This window comes from Sylvia atricapilla, chromosome 10 (genome assembly GCF_009819655.1).
Source record: "Sylvia atricapilla isolate bSylAtr1 chromosome 10, bSylAtr1.pri, whole genome shotgun sequence".
Taxonomy (NCBI): Eukaryota; Metazoa; Chordata; class Aves; order Passeriformes; family Sylviidae; genus Sylvia; species Sylvia atricapilla.
Genome location: NC_089149.1, coordinates 6667353 through 6688403, shown reverse-complemented (window position 1 = coordinate 6688403; position 21051 = coordinate 6667353). Strand labels below are relative to the sequence as shown.

General features: G+C 44.6%; 1 protein-coding gene across 2 annotated transcripts in view; it reads right to left on the bottom strand.

Moving 5' to 3' along the window:
• Positions 1–21051, bottom strand: part of LOC136365376 (calcium-activated potassium channel subunit beta-2) — a 135967-nt gene that overhangs the window by 12325 nt on the left and 102591 nt on the right. Inside the window, exon 2 of one of the 2 annotated variants that reach the window (XM_066325777.1) lies at positions 3341–3451. The exons of the other annotated variant lie outside the window; for it this stretch is intronic. Coding sequence (XP_066181874.1) covers positions 3341–3451 — 111 coding nt within the window. The remainder of the gene's footprint in view (positions 1–3340; positions 3452–21051) is intronic. 2 annotated transcript variants of the gene reach the window in all.

Below are 21051 nucleotides of genomic sequence, written 5' to 3'. Positions count from 1 at the left end.
GCTGATTTGGGATCCCAGAGCTGCACAGCCACACTCAGCTGCCTGCTGTGCTGTGTTGAAGTACAGGTCGTTGCATCCCAGACACTGCTCATCAAGTGACTCCATCTAATACTTGTAATTACCTGTGATAACTCCCTGCACGACATCCAGGGAGGTTGTTGGTTTTGAAAGAAGCCCCAGCTGCCAGAACATGGGGTCTCCTCGACCTGTGCAAAGGCATTTATTTAATAGGAAGCAAGCCCTCAAGCACAAAAGGTCTTTATGCCCTTGATAATTTGCAAAGTGAAGTTCTTCCCTGCTAAGTTTCCATGTCCTGTCTGCCAAGTTGCTCACAGGATAAAGACTGGCTGCTCTCCCCAGGTTCAGAAGGCAGAGTGGAGATCTCAGCTGTGACTGTGCCTGCTGGGGACAGAGCAGAGATTTCCCTCTGCACAGCAGCAGCACGGGAATGCCTCTGCAACGCGGTCAGCAGATCCTTCTGTATCTCCTGCTGCAAAATGAGCAGCACTGAGAGCTCTTTACAGAGTTCCAAGTGTCCTCACAGGAAAGCTACAATAACCAGGCACCTGCAATTACTTTATTCATTTCAAATAAAGGCAGATTACCTACCTTCAAAGCCCTCCCCTTGCAAAGAGACCATGGTGTGACACTGCGGGAGGCATGGCCTCCTCTGGCACCACGCAGTCATGGGGCTTGTCAGACAGGCATGCCTGCCTGAATAATTCAGAATGACTTTGAATCCATATTCATTTCTCTGATATCACAGTTGTTATGCAGATGTCACTCAAATTACCTCATGGTGAGGTGTTTACTGATATCAGAAATCCTTGACTGCAATGGTCAGAAACTACTCCTCTATCTTACCTGCAGAATTCCCTGTGTTCAGGGATTTTTCTGCTCAGAAGCCACCTTCTTTACATTTTTCTTTATAGGTATATTTGGCTGCACCAGTTTTTGCTAGTAGACCTATGGCAACAGGAAATCTCTCTGGACCCCCTAGAACAGACTCAGTGATGGTTGTAGGGGGATTCCTATAGATATTAACAGGTTCATTCACTTAATTCCTTCCCTCTTGCTCACCAGGCTGGACCAAACCAAACCAAACCAAACCAAACCAAACCAAACCAAACCAAACCAAACCAGTGCTTTGTTTTTCCAGTGGTTGCAATGGTGTGGAGAGCCTTTTTGACAGCTGAGACAGAATATGGGCTCAACTAGTTTTCCAAAGCATAAAATGTGTCAGCTGCCAAATTGTGGATGGCTAAAACAGCAATGAAATACAGATATTCTGGTGTTGATCCTGCAAAAAGAGATTCCTGAGAGATACTTTCCACCCAGGAGGAGGTGATTCCTTTGGAGCAAGTGTCTCATTGCAGCAGAGTTAATATTATGGTGTAACCCCTCAAAAATTGCGGTTGTAGCATATGTTGGGTGACAAGTTTGCTGATCCATATGACAGTCTTCCTATCTGAAGTTTAAAGAACAAAATTCCTGGGAAAGGGTCCTTTAAGGTGAGTTGCTTCTCTGAAAGGCACCACTTGTTTGATATAGTGATGGCACTGGTGAGCTTACATGTGTTAAAATGACTGCCAGACACTGGAGGATGACTTTCTCCCACTGACAGCACTTGCTCTGTGTTCACACCTCTCCTCTGCAGTCCTCAGGCTGCCCTCAGCACTCTCTTATTTCCATCTTCTTTTCCTCCCTTTCCCTCCTGCATTTTATTAATCACTCACGAGGTACAAAGCAGTCCTTCAGTACAGCTGTACAGAACCTCTTGGGAAATAAACCCACTTGAAGGCTTGTTAAGATATCTGAATTTACCAGGGCTGGTGTGTAGGAATAGAGATACTGCTCCCTATTCCCTGCGGGCAGGCAGGGATGAGCTCTGCCTGGGTTTATACTGACCAGACACTGGTGAACCCTCGGCCCAAATTAATAAGTCTGGCTTAAAGGCACGGTGAGAGTCAAAGGCTGTGCTAATCAGGAGCTGCCAGCCAGCCCAAAGTGTGGGCAGATATCTCCTCCAAGTGTCTAACCTTGGACCATGACAGTGTTCTAATGCAGAAGGACATTGGCCTGGGGACAATTCAGTTAAAGAAGAGACTGGCGGAAGTACAGGAGGCATTTAGACAACCAGCTCCAACAAAGGTTCATGCTGCAAAGCTGGCCTTTTTGTCTTCAAAACATCAGTTTGGGATCACATAATGCAAAGAGCTGAACACCTATGCAACCTTTGCAGAAACATTCAGCGAACTGGCCAATTCTCCAGTTCTCAGGGTCCTGAGCACAGCTCTGCTGCCTGAATTCAGGAGTGCATGCTCCCAAGCAGATGCCAACGATAATGTCTCATTAGAATTACTGAAGAGAGTATTTTGCTAATTGGCACTGTAGATACATTGATATCTGTTTTTGTTTCACTGGAGTGTGATTGTTTGGGATTACATTTAATAGTGACTGCAAGAGGAACTGAAGGAGAGGTGGGAAGGGGCAAAGGAAAGAAAAGAAAGGCAAATGTGTCCTTGTTGTGACAAGACAAGCTGTCCAGCAAATCTTACTACAAAGGAGAGGGATTTTGGAAGGATGAATCTAAGCATTACTGACAATTTCTCTTTCATCATTGATATTTAACTTCTTTTGTTCCCAACTGAGCACTGCCTTTGTCTGTGGACTTCAAACCTCTCCTTCCCTTTCCTTCTCTTTGGCACATTTCCCTGCTCTCCTGGGAGATCCAGTAACTCATTTATTTCTCTGTCTCCTTCAGCCTGTTCCCTGCAGCAACACCACTCAAGTAGGTTGGTGAGCCACCAGCTCACTTTCAAGCAGCTAAACAGCCCCCAGCTACTGTGCAATGTATTGCACACACCCCCATCCTCACAGGTGCACTTGCATAACCAGAAAACATCTCTGGAGCTGGATGCATCATTCAGATGTCAACAGCTGTGTGGGGCAGTGATCTGGCTGGGGGACAGTGTGGCTGATGGCTGGAGACAAGACACCTGCAAAAAGCATGAAGGCTTCACAAGGGTCAGGGCTGCAAACCTGTGGCTGGGGATTAGTGTGCTTTAAAACCTAAATCAGAGATGGCCTCGGTGTGCTGCTGGTGTCCTGAGAACAAGGAGGACTTTGGCCACGGCTCTGGCACTGCCCCTCCACTCTGCTTTGGCTTGGTGATCGTGGCACTGCTGTGCCTGCTGGAGCAGCAGCCTGGGCTGTGGGGCACAGGGAGGGCACCCTTTGCACCCCTCCTGTTCTCTAGCTCCACCGCTGGGGAGAAGCCACGGGCCACACTCATAAACATCCAAACCCATAAGAGACAATCGGCACAGGAGCCATTTACCTTTTCTCATCATGTCTGTAAGATGTAGATCCCCGGCCACTGGTCCAAATAAACATTTTAGAGGGTTGCCCAGTGTTGGCTCTGCTCGCTGCAGTGGGACGATGGAAGGACCTGGGGGAAGAGGGATAACTTTTGTCACTGCTCATCCAATGTGGCAGAGCACACAAATATCCAGCTTGCCAGATCCCCTGTGGCCATTCCCAGTGTGCTCTGAAGATGCACCATTTGTTAACTCGAGGTGAGATGTAAAATAATGGGAGTGAGAAACCAGTGTGTTAGAATGGAGAATAAATCCCATTAGCCCCACTGGCAAAAAGTGAGGCTGGCTAATCAAGCTTAGCTCTGCTCCACGCTGCAAAGGATTCATACCATGGGCAAAAACTCGTCAGTAGTTTAAGAAAAGGTAATAGCTGTGTCCAATGTTCTTATGGCAGTATTTTTCGGGGACAAAATGGCTATTGTTAAGCATATACACACTCATTACAGGTTTTTGGTTGTTCTGCAGCTCTCTGTAAGGTAAGGGTATCAGGGAAGGTGTCTGAATGAGACACAAGTATGAGATATAAATGCAGCATTTTGTGGAAATGTAACTGATATGAGAAAGATATCTTTTCTCATGAAGAAATTACTATACCGAACCCATTTGGCCAGACTAGTTAGGTACCTGCCCAAGGACTTTGTTTCACTTCAGGCTGTGAGATCTGTTGCCTTCTCTCGGGGTCTCAGGCCATATTGAACCTGCTAGTGGGCTATGGCTTCCTTTGTAGCCCCTCTTAATTTCTTCTGGTTTTAGGGAGGCTCAGTTAAAAATCATGCTCTCTGAGAATTGGGCCATTCCTATGAAGGCTGCATTTTGCATTCTTTCACAGAAAAACATTTTGTGTTTTTAATGCATTCAGATAAAAGCTTAAGGGGAAAAAAAATCCAGATACCAAATACTTGATCGTGAAGTTTTCATACACTGGGGGCCATTCTTTAGCTCACTGAAAAATAAACCTGATGGCTGATGCTGACAGCACAGAAGGCACATGATCTGAGAAAGTCTCTAATGTCACTGTCTCCATAATCATGCAAAAGGCTAATTTCAATATTTGCATAGTGGTGAACCAGGAGAATACTTAAATACTGTAGAGGTGGCTGCAGGGGAAGACTGACATGGACAGGAGCCAAAATCCATCTGTGTACAGACAGGCTGATGGGTGCCAAGGGACTGGGCATTGCACCTGCAGTCAGCCCAGAGCCCTCACCACAGGGTCCATGACTCAGCCCCAGGCCAAATTCACACTCTGGTTGGGCAGTGGATGGACAAACTGGTCAAACTGGTGTTCCTGTCACCTCCTCTCTGCTGGGATCTTGCTGCCCTGCTCAGATGTTGGCTTGGAACTGGAACTAGCAGACAAGGACCTTGCTTAAGATAAGAGGTGGCAATATTTGATGAAGCTTTTGGCTGCATTTGTGAACAGCAAATTGTACAAGAAAGTGGTCCAAGAGTAGGGAGGAAGAAGGAGAGGAATCTCCCCCAGCCCTTTCCCTGATTCTGGGGTCATCATTGTGGTCTGAATGCCAAGAACCATTCTGTTCTCTCCTTACAGCCACTGTAGGTAAGTATTGGGGAATAAACAACATGAGGCACTACGTCCCTAAAATAGCTACAGTTTAGAAGGTAAAGTAGCATCTGCTGGGATCTAATTAATATAGACAAAAACTAAGTGTTTTTATAGCAATATTGGTCAGAAATTTCACTTCTAAGACCTTGAGCCAAATCCTCACACTGCTGGATAAGATTTTACTCACATTGCCTCAGACAGCACCACAGTGACCACCCAGCTGGTGCTTCTGCCCCAAGCCATGCAGGAGAGGTCACACCAACTACCCAAGGGCCACATTGCATGCTGGACTGAGCCTGTCCCAGGCTGAGTCCCTAAATGCTGGAAAATAAAATTATGTATTGGCCATTGCACTCTTTAGGATGTCACACACTACAGGAAAGCCTGGCTGGTTGTGCTGCCACAGCCTGAGCGGTCCCAGGGCCATCAGGAAATGGTGGTGAATGCTATTAGAGAGCCTTTTCTTAATTAAGCAAAACTTGGGCACACATTAGAGGTCGTCAGCAGCTTCTGCCACCTGTCTGAGCCTAGAGGGACACCTGGGCAGGACTCCCTGGGCGGGGTGACAGATCTATAAGCTCCAGGGAAAATTGCAGGAGCACTGCTGAGCTGGCAGCTGGGTGAGGGGGTCTGTCCCACTGAGGGGATGCCAGAAAAGGAAAAGGGATGCTTCTCTTCCCAGTGAAGTCAGAGTGATTTCAGACTCCCTTGTAGTGCCAGTGCCCTGGAGCACTCCATATGTGGCAGCTTTAATGCTGCCTGCTTCGTTAGTTGAGCAATCCAAGCTAACTGCCACTATTTAACACACAATTGCACACCTAATTTTGTGTAAAATTGTAACGCTGATGACATCATAACACTATTCCAGAGGTCGACATAAGTGACTGAAGACCATGGCTCCTTTAGGCAGGGGTTAGATGTTAGGTAAGAACCTTTTGTGCACCAGAAACCATACAAACTCCCCAAGACCCTTCTTGGAAGGCCTTTGGAGGATTCAAAACCTCCTAAGTTTCAACCTTCATGAGCATGGTCTGCCCCACCAGGTCTGTTAACAAACTTCCACGTTTTTCTCCTGGGTAAGTCTCTAGGGAGGACTGTGAACCATGTTTCTTCAATGCCCCCTCTCTTTTCTCTGAGAAAACAAACAACACTACTTTTTTTTTTTTTTTTTTTTTTTTTTTTTTTTTTTTTTTTCCCATTGCTTCTGAGAGTCAGCTGCTGGCAACTTATTTTTATCATGCAACAAGTAATCAGCCTGTGAAACTCATTACTGCAGGATGTCAGCCACGAATTCAAAGTGGATTGTGCTATTGTTTGAACAGACGGAGCACCCAAAGTCATAAAAACACCTGTTAAAAACAGTGGAAAAGAGATTCTTTGACTACCAGGACTCTGTGGGGGATATTCCTATGGGCAGGTTACCCACAGGCTGCTGTAGTTGATGCGACTTTTGCTACTTAGGATGCTGGGTGGTACTCTGGGCTTTCTGCCTGACCTTGCCTGAGCACCTCTGTCTCCTTCTTCTCTATTTTCACAGTGTGGCATCAACACAGTTGTCTCTTGACACGGTTGCTACAGTGACAGGCAAGGAGGCCAAGCTTTGGTTTTTACAAAAACACACCTCATCCTTCATATCTGCCTCTATTCTGAGTAAATGCTCAAGGTTAAGGGCAGAAATGCAGAGTAAAGAGTGCACAGTCTGGTACAAATACTTGAGTCTGTGATGCTGTCTCAGTCCTCCCATCTTCTTTTGTTCTCATCCTCTTCTTGAACATTACCTGCTGGTGGATTTCATGGAACTCATGAGGAAACCTGTCTACTTTTTCAGCCATTGCAAGGTGAAGATTTGAGATAGCTCTTATAAAACTAGAACTATTCTGCCCTGTCCTAAGGAGTATCAACATGTCCACCCAAAAGTAAACACCTGATTGAGGATTTCAGTGAGAAGAAAACACAACAGGACAGCATTTTCCTCAAATTTCTCCAAAACAGGATGTAGTTCTGAGGTTAAATCACAAAATCCCTTAGCTGGTACCTTGGGGACTGTATTACATACCCTATATCACCCTGCATTACTCCTTTGTCCTCACTTTGACCCTGGGTTGGCTACTTTCCCTCCTCTCTCTTCAGTTTGTGTCGTGGTTGGCATAAAAAGTCCCTTACCTCTAGGTCACCACAGCTGTGAACAGCCAAAGAAACATGTTGCAGACCATGTTTTTAGATAGAAAGCTGGATTTTATACGTGTGTTGGCTGTAATTGCCTCTGTCTATGCTTATGTTAATCACAGGGTTTCTGAGACCTTGGAGAACCATTTATGGCACCAAACTAATGAGCTTTTCTCCCCTTATGACATTTCATTTCCTGGGCAATGTGGCCACTGTAAAAAGAGAAGCACTTTCATTAATTTTGCCTCATAAAAGACGCCCTGATTCATCAAAAGGCAACAAAAGCTAAGCATTCACCTAAAGACACAATCACCACTGTCTGAATACACCCACATCCCGCACTGTCCATGCTGACAAGTGCTGGGTGCTTTACCCCAGTAACTTCCCAGCCATAAGATTCATTCAAACCCCAAGGAAACTCTCTGGAAACCCCAAAGTTTTCCTGCTAGTCCACATGTTAATCTCTCCCTGTGCCACCCCACACCTGCCAGTGCCAATTCTTGGACAGATGGGTCAGTTGCTGTTGAGTGATGGGAAATATTTGGGCTCTCTCATGCCTGGACTGACCCTTTTTTTGAGTGGTCCCACTCACCATCACTCATGAGAAAAAGAAGAGACTGAAGCCAGGCACCAAAGACTGCCTGCAAGAAGACAGTTGTTCACTTTGAGGTGAATTTACTGAATATCAACAATTAGACTTTGTGTCTTGATAGGTCTTACCCGTGCCTCTGTCTGGTGATAGATTCTTCTCCTATGGCTTTGATGAGCCAGAAAACAGGCAAAAGTGGTGTTTGGTGAAGGATGGAAGAATAAATAAAACAGCTGTTGAATTTTTAATGCAAAATGTAGCCTGACTTGTGGGTAGTCTGGCTTTCAAGTGCCTTAGAGCATGGAAGAGTTTCCCAGGCAGAGTGGTGGAAGTAACTACTGTATTAAGATACTCCTGTCTGAATCAGGAGATGATCCAGGGCAGTTTTCTAGGTCTGGCATTAAAAGAATAAAAGAACTGGACCAAGGACCCTTGTTTGTATTGAAAACAAGACAGAAAGCACGCACCAAGAACACAATTAAACTAACTCACAAAAGAAATGTATTTGCATTAGCAGAAGACAGTCAACACTTAGGAAACACTTAATGCTCTGGCAGCAGTAGCTCTGAATTGAGGAGCAGCAAAAGCAACATCAAAGGGTGAATTTGTGCCTTGTGACAGAACTTTGCTGCTGCACAGCTGATGGGCACGGGGCAGGACAGAGGGACACAGATTGCTGCTCTTGTCGCAGCATCTCAGGAGCCCCAGCTGTACTCACAGACTAATCCAGCAGATGACCTTCAGTCTGGGGTTCCTCATTATGGCAAGGGGAAAATGGACAGTGGGCAGCTGGTTCTAATGTACTGACAAGGGTATAGGAAGACTGATGGTTAATGATGCTTCATTAGCGCTTTGCCTCTGTTCCTGACCCTGCTTCAAAATCTCCCCAGAACTCAGAGCTGAGGTCTCCATCTAGATTTTAAGTTGAATGAGGGAGACACCTTGGACACAGAGTGGTCCTACTGGATTCCCATGTCACAGGCATGTCTAGCACGTTCCATATCCAAAGGAGGAGAATGGGGCTGCCAGTGACAACTGAAGTCATCACATGGAGGTGCAGATTAGCTGTGTGTGGAACACAGTGACACATGGGTGTGTTTTCTAAGGCAATATTTCTTTAAGTCATCCTCGACAATTAGTAGATAATTCCCTCTTTCCAGTATATACAGGAGAAAGAGAAGTACTCAGAAAGCCTGAGGTGTCTGTATCTCCCTGCTACACAACAATATGTCTACATTTCAAAATAAAATATTCCAATGTAACCTCTGAATCTTCCAGGTTTCCATCTCATGATGTTTTTCTCTCCAGCACTGACTTTCTTTGTTTTGAAAAAGCTTTCAAGCCTTGCCATTTAATTATGCATTTCATCCCTGGGCTTCCACTTTCCCAAGGGCTACCTTCCTATTCCACCAAGCATGTCTGTAGACTTTATAGCCTTTATTCTTTGTGACCTTTTTACCATTAACTTCCTTCTCCAATTTTCTTTTCTTATTTTTTTCCAAGTGCCTCCTCTTTTACTATCCTAGTGACAATTTGTTTCACTCACGTTGGCCACACTGTGTTAGTCTCAATTATTCTGATTTAGTTGATTGAAGCAGCAGATTTGAAGAAATTCCTGCGTCTCCAGGTCAGCTGCAAAGGACAGATCTATTGTCTGTCACTCCAAGAAAGAGACTCACAACTTCTCTTCTTTGGTGACCTTTTAGTTGCCTTGGAGCAGTCTGGCATTTTGTCTTCGGTTTCCTCATCTGTACGAGAGAAGTGCTGGTGCCACCACTGTACCTGGTGAGGACACTTTCAGGCCATCTCCAGGTGACAGAGCATGGAGAGAAGAGGCAGCCCTTGTCACCATCCTCCTGTTTTGGTGCTGGTGAGTTTGCAATCCAAGCACGAGGCAATGCCTCTCTTGGCATGCTGCAGTCGTGAGGATCAACGTTTGTGAGGAGCAGCTGAACATAATTGTCCACTTTGCCTGTCAGGATTCTGCAAACATTTTTAGCTTTCTGTGCTGAATTTGAATTTACGTAGCAAGTGACACATTGGACAAGCACTATATTCATCATCTCAGCTGCTCCCTGGCCTCAGAGAAGGGCACAATCTGCCTGTAAAATGGGGTTGGCTTTGGGAGGGGGTGTAGCAGTGGCAAGTGCAGGGTCATCTCCCTGCAATTTGCTTCCGTCCAGCTGAGCCAAGAGGGTTTTATAGGGAGATCTGCTCTGCCAAAGACCAGGCACTGTTACACTGATGGGGAAGGATCCTGGGGGTAAGGAGGGAAGCAGTGAAAGTGCTACACTACCTCACTTGATGCTCTCCTTTAAATCCTAGCACAGTCCTCTGCAATTGCAGAGGGATAGATCACCCTGGGTGCTGCAGTGCACCACAAGAGCTGTACAGCCCTGGGCCAGGCTGGCTGGATAAGGGCACATGGTGGCACTGAAGAGGCTCTGTGGCTCGTGGCTATGCCCTGATAAACCCAGTGGGAAATAGAGATGGTGACAAAAAGGAGATGCAGTGGAGGCACGCTGCTCCATGCTGAGGTCAGTCTCTTTGATGGTCATCAGGAGGGAATGACCTTCTCCCCAGCTGAGTTTTTGTGGGTACCTACTTGACCAGATCTTAAAGGACGCTGTTTTGGATACCAATAAATCTGTTTTTAAGAGTAATTTGTTGTAGAGTGGGAGCTGAATGCCTCTGACTATGTTGAAGTGAAGTGGCTTCAGGCTTGACTCCTATGTCCTTTCACTGCTGCCATTTGAGGGACCTGGGATTTACACCCCAAAGTGTGAAGCAGGAGGGTGTTGGCAGTGCTGTTTTAGAGGTGATGAACAGAGGCACAGAGGCTGCTGAGATTTGACCAAAGGCTCCCAAGAAGTCTGTGGTGGTTGTAGTTGAATAAACAGCCTAAAAAATGGTGGACAACCACCTTGCACCCAGTGAGGAGGGAAGAGAGCCAAGACACGTACAGGTTCCTATGTCAGAGAGCAAAGGCAGAGCTTTGCTTTGTGGTTGTGCCAAGTCCCATCCACAGGGACATCCCTTCCAGCTTTGTGCAACTGTGCCTCAGCTTTACACCCCTCCAGAGAAGCTGATCTGAGAAGGACATGGCTTTAAAATGTCCCTGAAGAGAGCTTCACTTCAGCACTAAAATACTGACGGGTTTGAGGCTAGGAGCCCAGGGAGAGGAAGGGTGATGTGCTGCTGGGGACACTGAGGACACCGGCAGCTTTTAGGGAAACCACAAAGGAGAAGTAAATTGCACTAGTGTTGTGACTGGGGAGGGAGGTGAGGGCAGAGAAAGATAAAGAGATGCAAAGCAGCAACCCAGAGGAGTAAAAGCACAAACAGGCAGGGCAGATATGGCAGGAGTGGCTTTTCTGTCACCTAATTCCTTGAGCAGGTCAAACATCTTTTATCTCCTTTGAGTCAGTCCCTGTGCCATGGAGAGCACCAGGCAGAACAAAGCAAAGGCAGAGGAGAGCTGAAACCACTGCCCAGCGGGAAGTGAATGCTCTGGCACTATTTATTTTCGAATCTGCATTTGGATTAGCTGTAAAGAGCTCTGTGGATAAGCAAGCAGGCAATTACAGCTGGGACGTGCTGCTCATGAATGGAAACAGCTCCAATCTGCTCAGGACATATTGAAATTCTAATTCAGTTAGATTCCTTTAGTTACAGCGCTCATCACAGACACTAAAAGGGATGGGATTAGAAAATAAATACAACCCTTCTGTTGCCTTTGGTCTGTCTTCTGTGCCCCCCTTTCCCTCCTCAAACAACAGTTTTTGCTGTTGTTTGACTTTATTTTCTGTGGTAAAAGACAGCGGTCTGCTCTTAATCTTGTTGTTAATTTTTATGAGCATCTAGCAGAACACAGCTGGCTGGACCTGTGTGCTGCTGAGGGGTGGACAGTGAGCACCAGCACAAAGCCACTGCTGCAGCTTCTCGTGTCACATCTTACCAAAGCTCACTACCCAGAGACATCTGCAAAGGTGCAGGGGTGACACAGAGACTCAGAGCAAGGACGTGATTTGCTAAGGTCCTTCCCTGCCATCATCCCTGGTCCAGACAAGAGCTCCAGCCTGTCCTGCTCACCCAGTAAACAGGTTGGGTCTCTGCTTTGGGTATTGGTGTAAGCTCCTTCACCATTCCAGGCAAACTTTTGCACTGTTTGTTCAGGCAAGTTCCTAAAAGATCTGATTCAAAAAAGTGACCAGGGAAGAGGACTGTGAGTGCTGGATCAGCCCTGCCAATGTGACCTGGAAATTCAACAAAGTTACTTAACTATGTGCTGCTGGTTTAAGTTGTCTGTCTGTCAGTGAAAAATGTTGTGTTAAATCTGCTGATGTGAAAGGAACAGATAATTGAGATCTAAATGTCACAGACTGCTGGATTGGAGGAACAGGAGGAGCTTGAGTGTGTCTCTCCAGCTGACTGGCAGTTGTGTTCCATCACATGTGGTCTCTTGGACCTGCTGGAGGACCTCTGAAAGCAGGGGAATGTTCACTATTCACAGTTGTGAATAGTCCTGAGACATCAGCTTAGAAACCTGCTTGTGGCAGACACTGGGTAGGAAGTACTTGTCCCCCTTGAAACTAAGGAAAGGACTTGATGGAGAAAGACAGTTTAATACCCAATATTACTGGTACTGAGTCATGGAGCTGTGAAATAAGCAACTCTCTGGTAAAAACAAACACCCAGCTTGGTTCTCATGAGCATCTTTCCTCTTTGTCTTATTACAAAAGGGTAAAATTGGCGTCGTAAGCACTCTGCAGTGGCTTGTCATCCTTTCAGAACACAAACTTCACCATCTGTAGCCCTCTTAGTTGAATATGATAAATTGCTCAGATTCACAAAACAAAATTTGGTGCCCATGTGCTGTAGAAAAGCTCCAGACATTTTTTTCCCCTCACACATTTCTCATACTTTTCACAGAATTTAAAATTTTTATTTCCTTATTTTTCTAAAATTTAATTCTGTTGGTGCAGCTGCTTTTTGGCTCTTGAGTCTAAGTCGTGCAACATGGCTACAACTCTGTGGACCTCTGAACTCACACATGTCCTCTGGAGATCCCTGTTTGCTTTGCCTGATTGCTTTTTGCTGATTAGTGGTGAGGAGCTGTTGTTTTAACAACGAGCTCAATATTAAGGTAGTAATTGAATGGAGGAGAGTTCTCTTCATTGAGTCGTTCTACTACTCACAGCAAAATAGAACATTTCCTGGGAATAATGTGGTAGTAATATTTCTAATGATCTGTAAACACAGCTAATGCTCACCATTTGTGGACCTGTGCTGGTATATGACCAGAAAGCTTCTGTCATAATCTGTGGAGTGATGGTAAGGATGTCCAAGCCACAAATCAGGGACAGAAGCCAACTGGCTGATTGGAAGAACAATGCAAAACCCTATTTTCTCCTGGGCTGCCACATGCCCCGGAGAACCATCTCCAGTGCAAGAAGGAGGAAGACTTTCTAGTGGAGTCATCTGTGGTTAGGGCACCATCAAATGCAGCCTGATGAACAAGGCAAGGGGGAGAGGTAGGAACTAAGTGTGTCACATGAAGGCAGAGTGTTAGAAAGACAGGGATCACAACCTGAAAGAGAGCAGTGATGTGGCTGCACTGGAGGGAGCAGGAACAGCAGCATATGCAGCAAAGTAGTAATGAAATGCACAGGGCAGCTGGTATGAGGTGGATGGAAAATCTGATTGACTGCTGAGAGGAGGCTGATGCACCAGCCACGAGCTCCAGAACCAGTGTAAACTCTAAAGCACCTGCTCTGCTGATGGGTTCAGTGCCTGACATGCTGGATGATACAGCTGCAGATTCAGCCTCTTTGGAAAACAATAGCTGGGGAGTTAATGAATCTCTTTACAGATGTGTTCTTGTAGTATAATTTTTAGCATAAACCAATTTTTCTTGAGAGTCAGGAAAAAAAAGATAGAGAAAAAGAACAAAAGCAAAGTCTAAGACAGAAGAGTGTGCATATGCCTTCAATGCAGTTGTGAACCAAAAAAGAGAACAAAATCTCTGCTGTTCTCTCAGGGCAGTGGAGAACGATGAGCAGTGAAAGGGTCATGTCCATGAAAAAAACCCTGTGTATTTTTGGTCTGATAACTGGTCTGGAAAGGAAAGCAATGGTAGGAACAGTCACAGATGTTTCCATTCCTCGTACAACAATAATCTATATTAATTACTGCAAGCATCCAGCTTCAAACAATGTCACTGCAGTGCTATTACTGTTGAAAAGTATCAAGTTTCCAAGAAGGTGAATGTCTTTTTCTCTCCTTAATCATGATTACTCTGCTTAGTGCTTGGACCAAGCTTCTGTTTAACCAAGATTAATGGGCATTTCCAAAACAAGCAACTTAACACTTAACATTATTACTCTCCTCACAGATTTCTTGCCTCATGTGCTATTTTACTCAGCAGCTATACACAAATAACAATAAGAACAGGAAAGAGGAACTATGTGGGATCTTATACATTTTAAAGGTAAAATAATAAATGAATCTGGTTTTGACCATTACCTTGTCCTGTTCTGTGACAGTATTTTCCCTTGATCAGTAGCAACATTATTATGTCCTATTATTTCGATATACAATTACAACATTATTTTGTCCTATAATTTCTCTTCTGTGAAACATGAGCTTCCACACCACATTTTTGCAGACACCACCAGCCTCTCTGACTAATATTTGGTTGCTTCCTGCTTGGAATTCTTATTTATCATTTAAGTTGATGTGCCAGCACTGTAGGTTAACATTCAGAAGAGCAGATGGGGAATTAGAGACAAAACTTCTGTCAGTGATAACGGGACTTCCATGCTTCATTTCCCCCAGGGCACAGTGAGTGTTTTCCTTTTCAACGGTGCTGGGCAAAACTGCCTTAAGGAATTGGTGGCAGGGAAGCTGTGAGCTGGCAACACACTGGAATTGTCAGAGTGCAGGGATAGATTTTGGGTTGCTGGGCTATTTGTGGGAAGTTATATTGTATTATCTCCTGGGAGAATACCCATCTCAGTACTGCAGTTCCAGTGCAGGGTACCCAGAGAGAATTCACTCTCTGGGAGAGTCAGTGAGAGTTCTGGGACTGAACAACTTCTCCTGCACAAGTGGGTTCACCTGACAGTGTCTGACCAGGGCAGGCTGTAGATCCACAAAAGGTCCTAATTCAGGTCTCCAAACTCTCCAAATCCAACTATTTCAGCATCGTCCTGATCCCTGCTGCTGCTGCTGGGGAGAACCTCAAGGCTGTGCATGGACAGCTCAGTGGGGATGGGCTTTTCCTTCCCATCTCCCACATCTTTACACAGGGGCAGTGTCCAGGACAGGCCACGTGTCCTTGTGTGTGTTTGTGTGAGGTCCACACAGGGAAAAGGCTCCCACTTTTCTCCAGCAGCTCTGGGCACCATCCCCTTTCCCAGGCTGAAGGGAAGCTGGTTTGGGTGGTGGGGACCAGCACTCAGGGCATGAAGGACCTCCCAAACTGGGAAGTGGTTCATGTGCTGCAGGCTCAGAATTCCTCACCACCAAGGAGCCACAGCCAGAGGAACACCCCACCTCTGTCTAGGTGACACTCCCAAGCTGGAGAGCCCAGTGGCACCTCCCTGGGATCAATCACCCCCACACACTGCTGGCTTTGACCTGGGCTGTGCTGCTGATGATGGCCACAGGCCACCCAGCATGGCTGAATGACAGGAACCATCAGGATCAGGGCAGAAATCACTGTCCTAACTCACCAAATGTCACAGGGGAGATTAAAACCAGATTCTGGCTGCTCAAATGGGCACTGAAGACACATAGGATACCTGCCCAGAGAGCAGGAGCTTGCCGCCATCCTCCAGTGCCACACAGATGGGATTTGTTCAAATAATTGCTGCAGATACAGCCTGAACCATCTCACCTTCCCTGATTTTTGTCTTTAAGGTGTCTGTCCATCTTTTGGCCAGCCTCCACCCACTTTCTTCCAAACAACAAAAGGCTTTTACAAATCATTTGATTCTGCCATTAATGAAAAAAGGAAATAGATGCACACAGAACACACGTGTTATGTCTGTATTTTCTGCTCTTTAGGACAGTTTAAGAGTTACACGCTATTTTTCACCCAAACTGATGTTTCTACGGACATTTTCCCTGCCTCTATCTCTTTTAAGAATCTCTGAGCCACAGTAATCATGTGAATTAAATTTGAATCAAAAAGCAGAAAAGCTGTGTTGTCACATTGACCTTGAAATCCTGAAGACTGTTTCTATTATAAAGGTGCTTTACAGCAGAGCTTGTGACTGAGGAGGCCACTAAGGGAAGTAAACCAAAGAGGTTTTTCATATGCAGGTATTCTCAGGATACTATCTGGCTCCTAAAAGCTGGTGTTTGAATTCTTCAAATTGTTTGGATCATTTAAGCTGACATCCTGTAGGGTAACTTGTGAAGGTGTCAGCTAATGCCCTGCTCCTGCCTTGAGCTGTCCCTGTTGTAAAGTGTGTGCCTTTCTGTCTAACACAGTGCAGTAAGTAAATAAAAGCTGGTACTCTTCCTTCTAATGGGTTCAGAGGGGTTTTATCCCTTATTGATTTCATAGTAGTAATTCAGAGAAAATATCATCAGGAACTGATTTTTTATTGTATAGAGTGAAAACTTAGACTTTCATCCATACCTGCTCCTCTTCCTTACACTAGAGCTGCTTTTTAAAAATTCTTTTTAAGCTGCTGTACAAGGTTAATGAAGTCCATCATTTCAATTGTCTTTGATATGTACTCAGAATGGACTGGGTACTTGATTTTCTTCTTATTTACACCTGTGAGGTCAGCAGCTGAATGCAGAAGCAAGCAAAGGGCCAGAGAAATGTCACAGAGCCCGTCAGCACCACAGCAAAGGCTTTTCTTCAGTTTGCAGAGATCCCTTGGGAAATCCTGACAGCTGTACTAATGTTGGATCTAATTGAAGAAATATGCTCCTTAAACAGGCAGGAGGTTCAGTATTTAAACATAATGCCTGTTGAAAGAATGCTTGCAAGCTGATTTTTGACCTTCACACAAGGCAAAAAAAGAGATTTTTTTCTTCAGTATCTGTACAGATTTAAAAAATGTTGTGGAACATTTTGTCAATAGTGGTTGTTTTTTTTTTTTATTTATTTCTTCATAGTGTTTGTATTTATTTTTACATTTCACCACAATGGAAATTCAATCAAAGTCAAGGATTTTATCACCTTTCCACTCGACTGCCTGAGTCAGATGCTTAAAATGTAACACCAGCAGCCCTGTGAGCAGTCGATTAAAAAAATCAACCTTTTGCACTATAGCTCAGAGAAGTGTCTTTTTGTTTTTTTCTGTAGCCTGTTGGAGTAATTTTCTATCAAAACACGTTTTCACCCCAAATGGTCTGCTATTGGCACATTACAGGGGCTGGAAATTGTTGTTACTGGAGTGTTTGAGTTAGAAGAGTGCTCCCCAGTCAGACCAGTTTACTGGTGCAAAGTTCTGGGCTTGCAGCAGTTCTGTTATCAAACACATTTGCTGACTGGGAAGCAGCAGTTTGCTTCCTCTCACTCAGTGCAGAGAAAAGCAGATTTTATTTAATCTGGAAAGCAGAAAGCAGGAGCAGAACAAAAACGACTATTGCTCTGCACCTTCCCAGATTTCCTTTATGCCCCCAGGAACTTTGCTTTTTTGTCTATCAACCCTTCCAAAGCTCTCACTTCCATTGCCATATCTGGAGCAGCTTTTGGCAGCCAGGTCCTGCTGAGGCTCTGCTGTCCCAGGCCTGCTCTGTGTGACAGAGGATGCTCACCCAGCCCATTGCTGCTGCCAGTCCCCCAGAGGACACCAACACTGGCACTGGGAGAGGAAGGGCTGGCTAGGAGACAGCACATCCAGTTCTGTCCTGCACATTTTGAGGCACAGAATAAATTCCTGTGGGGTATGGGTCACTGAGCAAAGATATTCATGTGTGGGCTCCTATTCCATGTACCCTGCTGTAAACACAAACCAACTGGCTGAGCTGGAAGGTCAGGTTGGCTCCAGCAGTGCCCTGACCCCCCTTTCCCCTCATCTCTGTAAGGGCATCCCCCAAGTGTTATCTTGGCAGCACTTGGAAGAGCATCAGCAGCTACAATAAGTAACTGATACTATTTCCTAAGTGTCTATATTTTCACTTCTATGGAAAACATTTAGCTGATCTAGGAGCACTTCATTTGGGAGATGCAACTCAACCCCAGCAAAAAGCAGCACTTGGAAGACCACCCGTGGATTTTGGCAGATCAGATCCCCCGCAGTGAAACTAAATGTCATCACACTGTACACAGCTGCTGATTCCAGGTTTGCTAATTTGTAAAACAACGTGAAGAAGATGCTGCAATTGTGAGCAGGGCAGCTGAATTATAGGTACTTAAGCAGCACTGTAGGGATATGAATTCTGTTTATTGCACAAACCTGCCTCTATAATTAATAGAAATTGTACCATTCTCTTGCTCTGTTTTCATTAATTCTGACTGATAGCATCAGAAGACCAGAGCAGATTAGGAAACACATTTTGGAAGAACAAGAGAGAACTAGAGGACTTTCTCAGCTTTTCAGCATCACTCCAGATCTCCTTCAATGTGTAAGGAGCAAAATTACTAGCAATGCTCTGGGTGTGACAAACCATCCATCACTATAATTGTAGCCTTGTTTTGCTTTTCCCTGCTCTTGGGAGGAAAGATCCAAACTTCCCTGGCTACCTGTCTAAATTGAACATCATGAAATGTACTTTAAACCCTCAAGAAACAGCCACACTCAGTCCAAAGCATTCTTAAACCCCAACTGCTTTCTAAGACCAGCGCCAGCACGTCCCAATAAAAACAGGCTGCAGGGTTTACCTATCAAGCTGCAAATGAACTGAACAGCCCTGGCTCCTTTAGTGGGAGTTTTATGGTCCTCTTTCTCCTCTCTTAGGAGGTGTAAACATATCAAGAGTTAACATTATGCTTTATTTATCTCAGTGGTGTCGTGTGTTATTGTTCCCACAGAAGCATTGGTGATACCTTATTGTAGCAGAGAGAGAGGCACTGCCTGAACCAGAGCTGCTGCAGGAGCTGCCTTAGCCATGGCCAGAGACACTGAAACAGAGCACAGGCCTCAGTTTGGGTGCTGTTTCATTATTTTGGATGCTCTGGGGACTGGAAACAAGGTGTGTCCAGAACTGTGCATGAAAATCAGACAGCTACAAGCTTTGCCCCAGCCTTTTCCCTCTCAGGGTGAGACACACAGATATATGCATGTCTGAGATGACTTACTGTCCTCATGATTAACTGAAAATAAAATTAATCCTCATAGCTTTCTAACATAAAGCGCACAGTGACCACTGAACTGCCCTGACTAAGGAGGGCCCTTTACTGATGTGACTCCATGGCCAAATGTAATGCAATTAAATGATTGGATTTTGTTACATGTATTGACATGGTGTCAGTGACAATTTCCATTCTCTCTATTATTTCTATAAATAAAGTCATCTGCCATAATTAGAAAATATGAACGTGCTAAGACCTCCATTAATTCTTCACCATATTAATCTAAGAGTTGGGCAGATGTTTATTAATACCTTGTTACACTGCGTTCATCAGCTGTTTCTAAGAATAGAAAGATTGAGACCTGATCTCATGCTGAAGGTTAAACAAGAGCAGATCTGGCCAAATCTTGGCTTCTGATTGATATTTTGACAATGCCTTGGTTTTTTATCAAAACGTTTTTTAAATTTTGACCTTCTCTTGGTTTTTCTTTCCCTAAGTGTCCTTTGAACCATTTATGAGACAGCTTGGTGGCTGGGGTGAGCCAGCCTGGAATGAGCCAGGGTTGGTTCACATCTGATGTTCTCAGTAAACAGTGCGCAAGATATTAGTCTGTTCTACTGCTCTGGGACTGCAATGGAGCCTATTTATTGATTTAAGGAAAAGTTTAACTCTTTCTGGCAAAACTTGATGAACTTCTCCTGAAAGACTCAGCTTTCCTAGGCGAAACAATTTTTTTATCCTCTGGTAATTTTTGTAGATTTTGCAAACTCTTAACACTAAAGTGAGTGAGATGAAAAGATTTGTCTTGTGACCTTTTTTCCCACAGAAAATCACACTGTTGCCATTCCTCGTTCAAAACCAAGCAAAGCAGGGCTGTTCACATCTGGAATTCACTTTATAGGGCAAGATGTAATGCACTGAACTGGGTGAGGCAACACTTGGTCTGAACCTGCTTGTATATTTTTGTCTGGGCCACACCTGAAATGAAACTAGAGTGTGTTGTGAGTTACTCAGGGATGAGGATGGCCTTTCTTTACTGCTGCACCCAACATAGTCCAGTTGGAGCTCCTGGAATTCATAGGGCCTTGAAGAAGAATTTAAATAACTTCAAGATTTCAGGATAAACATGACCCAAACCCCACCATACAGTCATCAGCAGGAATCCTGGACTGATGAACTGGCTGATAAGTACTTTAAAGATTGGTGGCTCATCCCATCCCATCCCATCCCATCCCATCCCTTGGCAGCTTCAGAGACAATCAAAGTAGATGAAAATGGCTCAGCAAAACAGAAACAGGTTCCATGTCAAACTTCTCTTGAGCACAACAAAGAACATGGGTAAAAGATCCGACCTTGTTTTGTACAAAGTCATTTTAAGTTCATAACTATTAAAAACAATTGAAAATAATTCCAGTGTTGCTTCCACCACTTCCTAGCCCTTGTCCATCTCCTTTGCTCTGGATGCTGCTGGCCTCTTCTCTAGTCTACCACCTTGAAATTACCACTTTTTTCACTCTTTTTCCTTTTCTTGGAATTGTGTTTGAAGAAATGCACATAAAGAGCTATTCTTTGGGTCAGCATTTCAATTAGTTTTAAGTCTTACATTTCTATTTCCTAAGTCTGTACTTATTTATTATTTGCATTGAATCTTTGCCTGAGTGTTTGCATTGATTCTGATAACTCTGTGGGATGCTTATCTGTACAAATAGATCAGTAGCTTTTGGGCTGCACTTTCTGAAGCAATAAACTGAGATACTTGCTTTGAATTTGAAAGCTTCTGTGCTGCATTTACTAATGCAGCGAGCTATTACATATGTATGATCCAAAAAATTACTTCAATCCCATACTAAAGGAAGTAGATTTTTTAACTGTTCTTCCTGGTCAATTTTGTTTAAACAGTTGCCATTCTTACACCTCCCTTTTTTCATTACAGTCACCCTGAGTTCATCAGGGGAAAGAACATCACTGATGTCATGGTGACATTCTTTCCAGAGTTGACAGGTTTGGGTTAATTGCTGGTCCCAGCAGGCAAAGTGTGTGGATCATCCAAGGGACTAATCTAGAGAGAGGATCTAACAGGAATCAATCT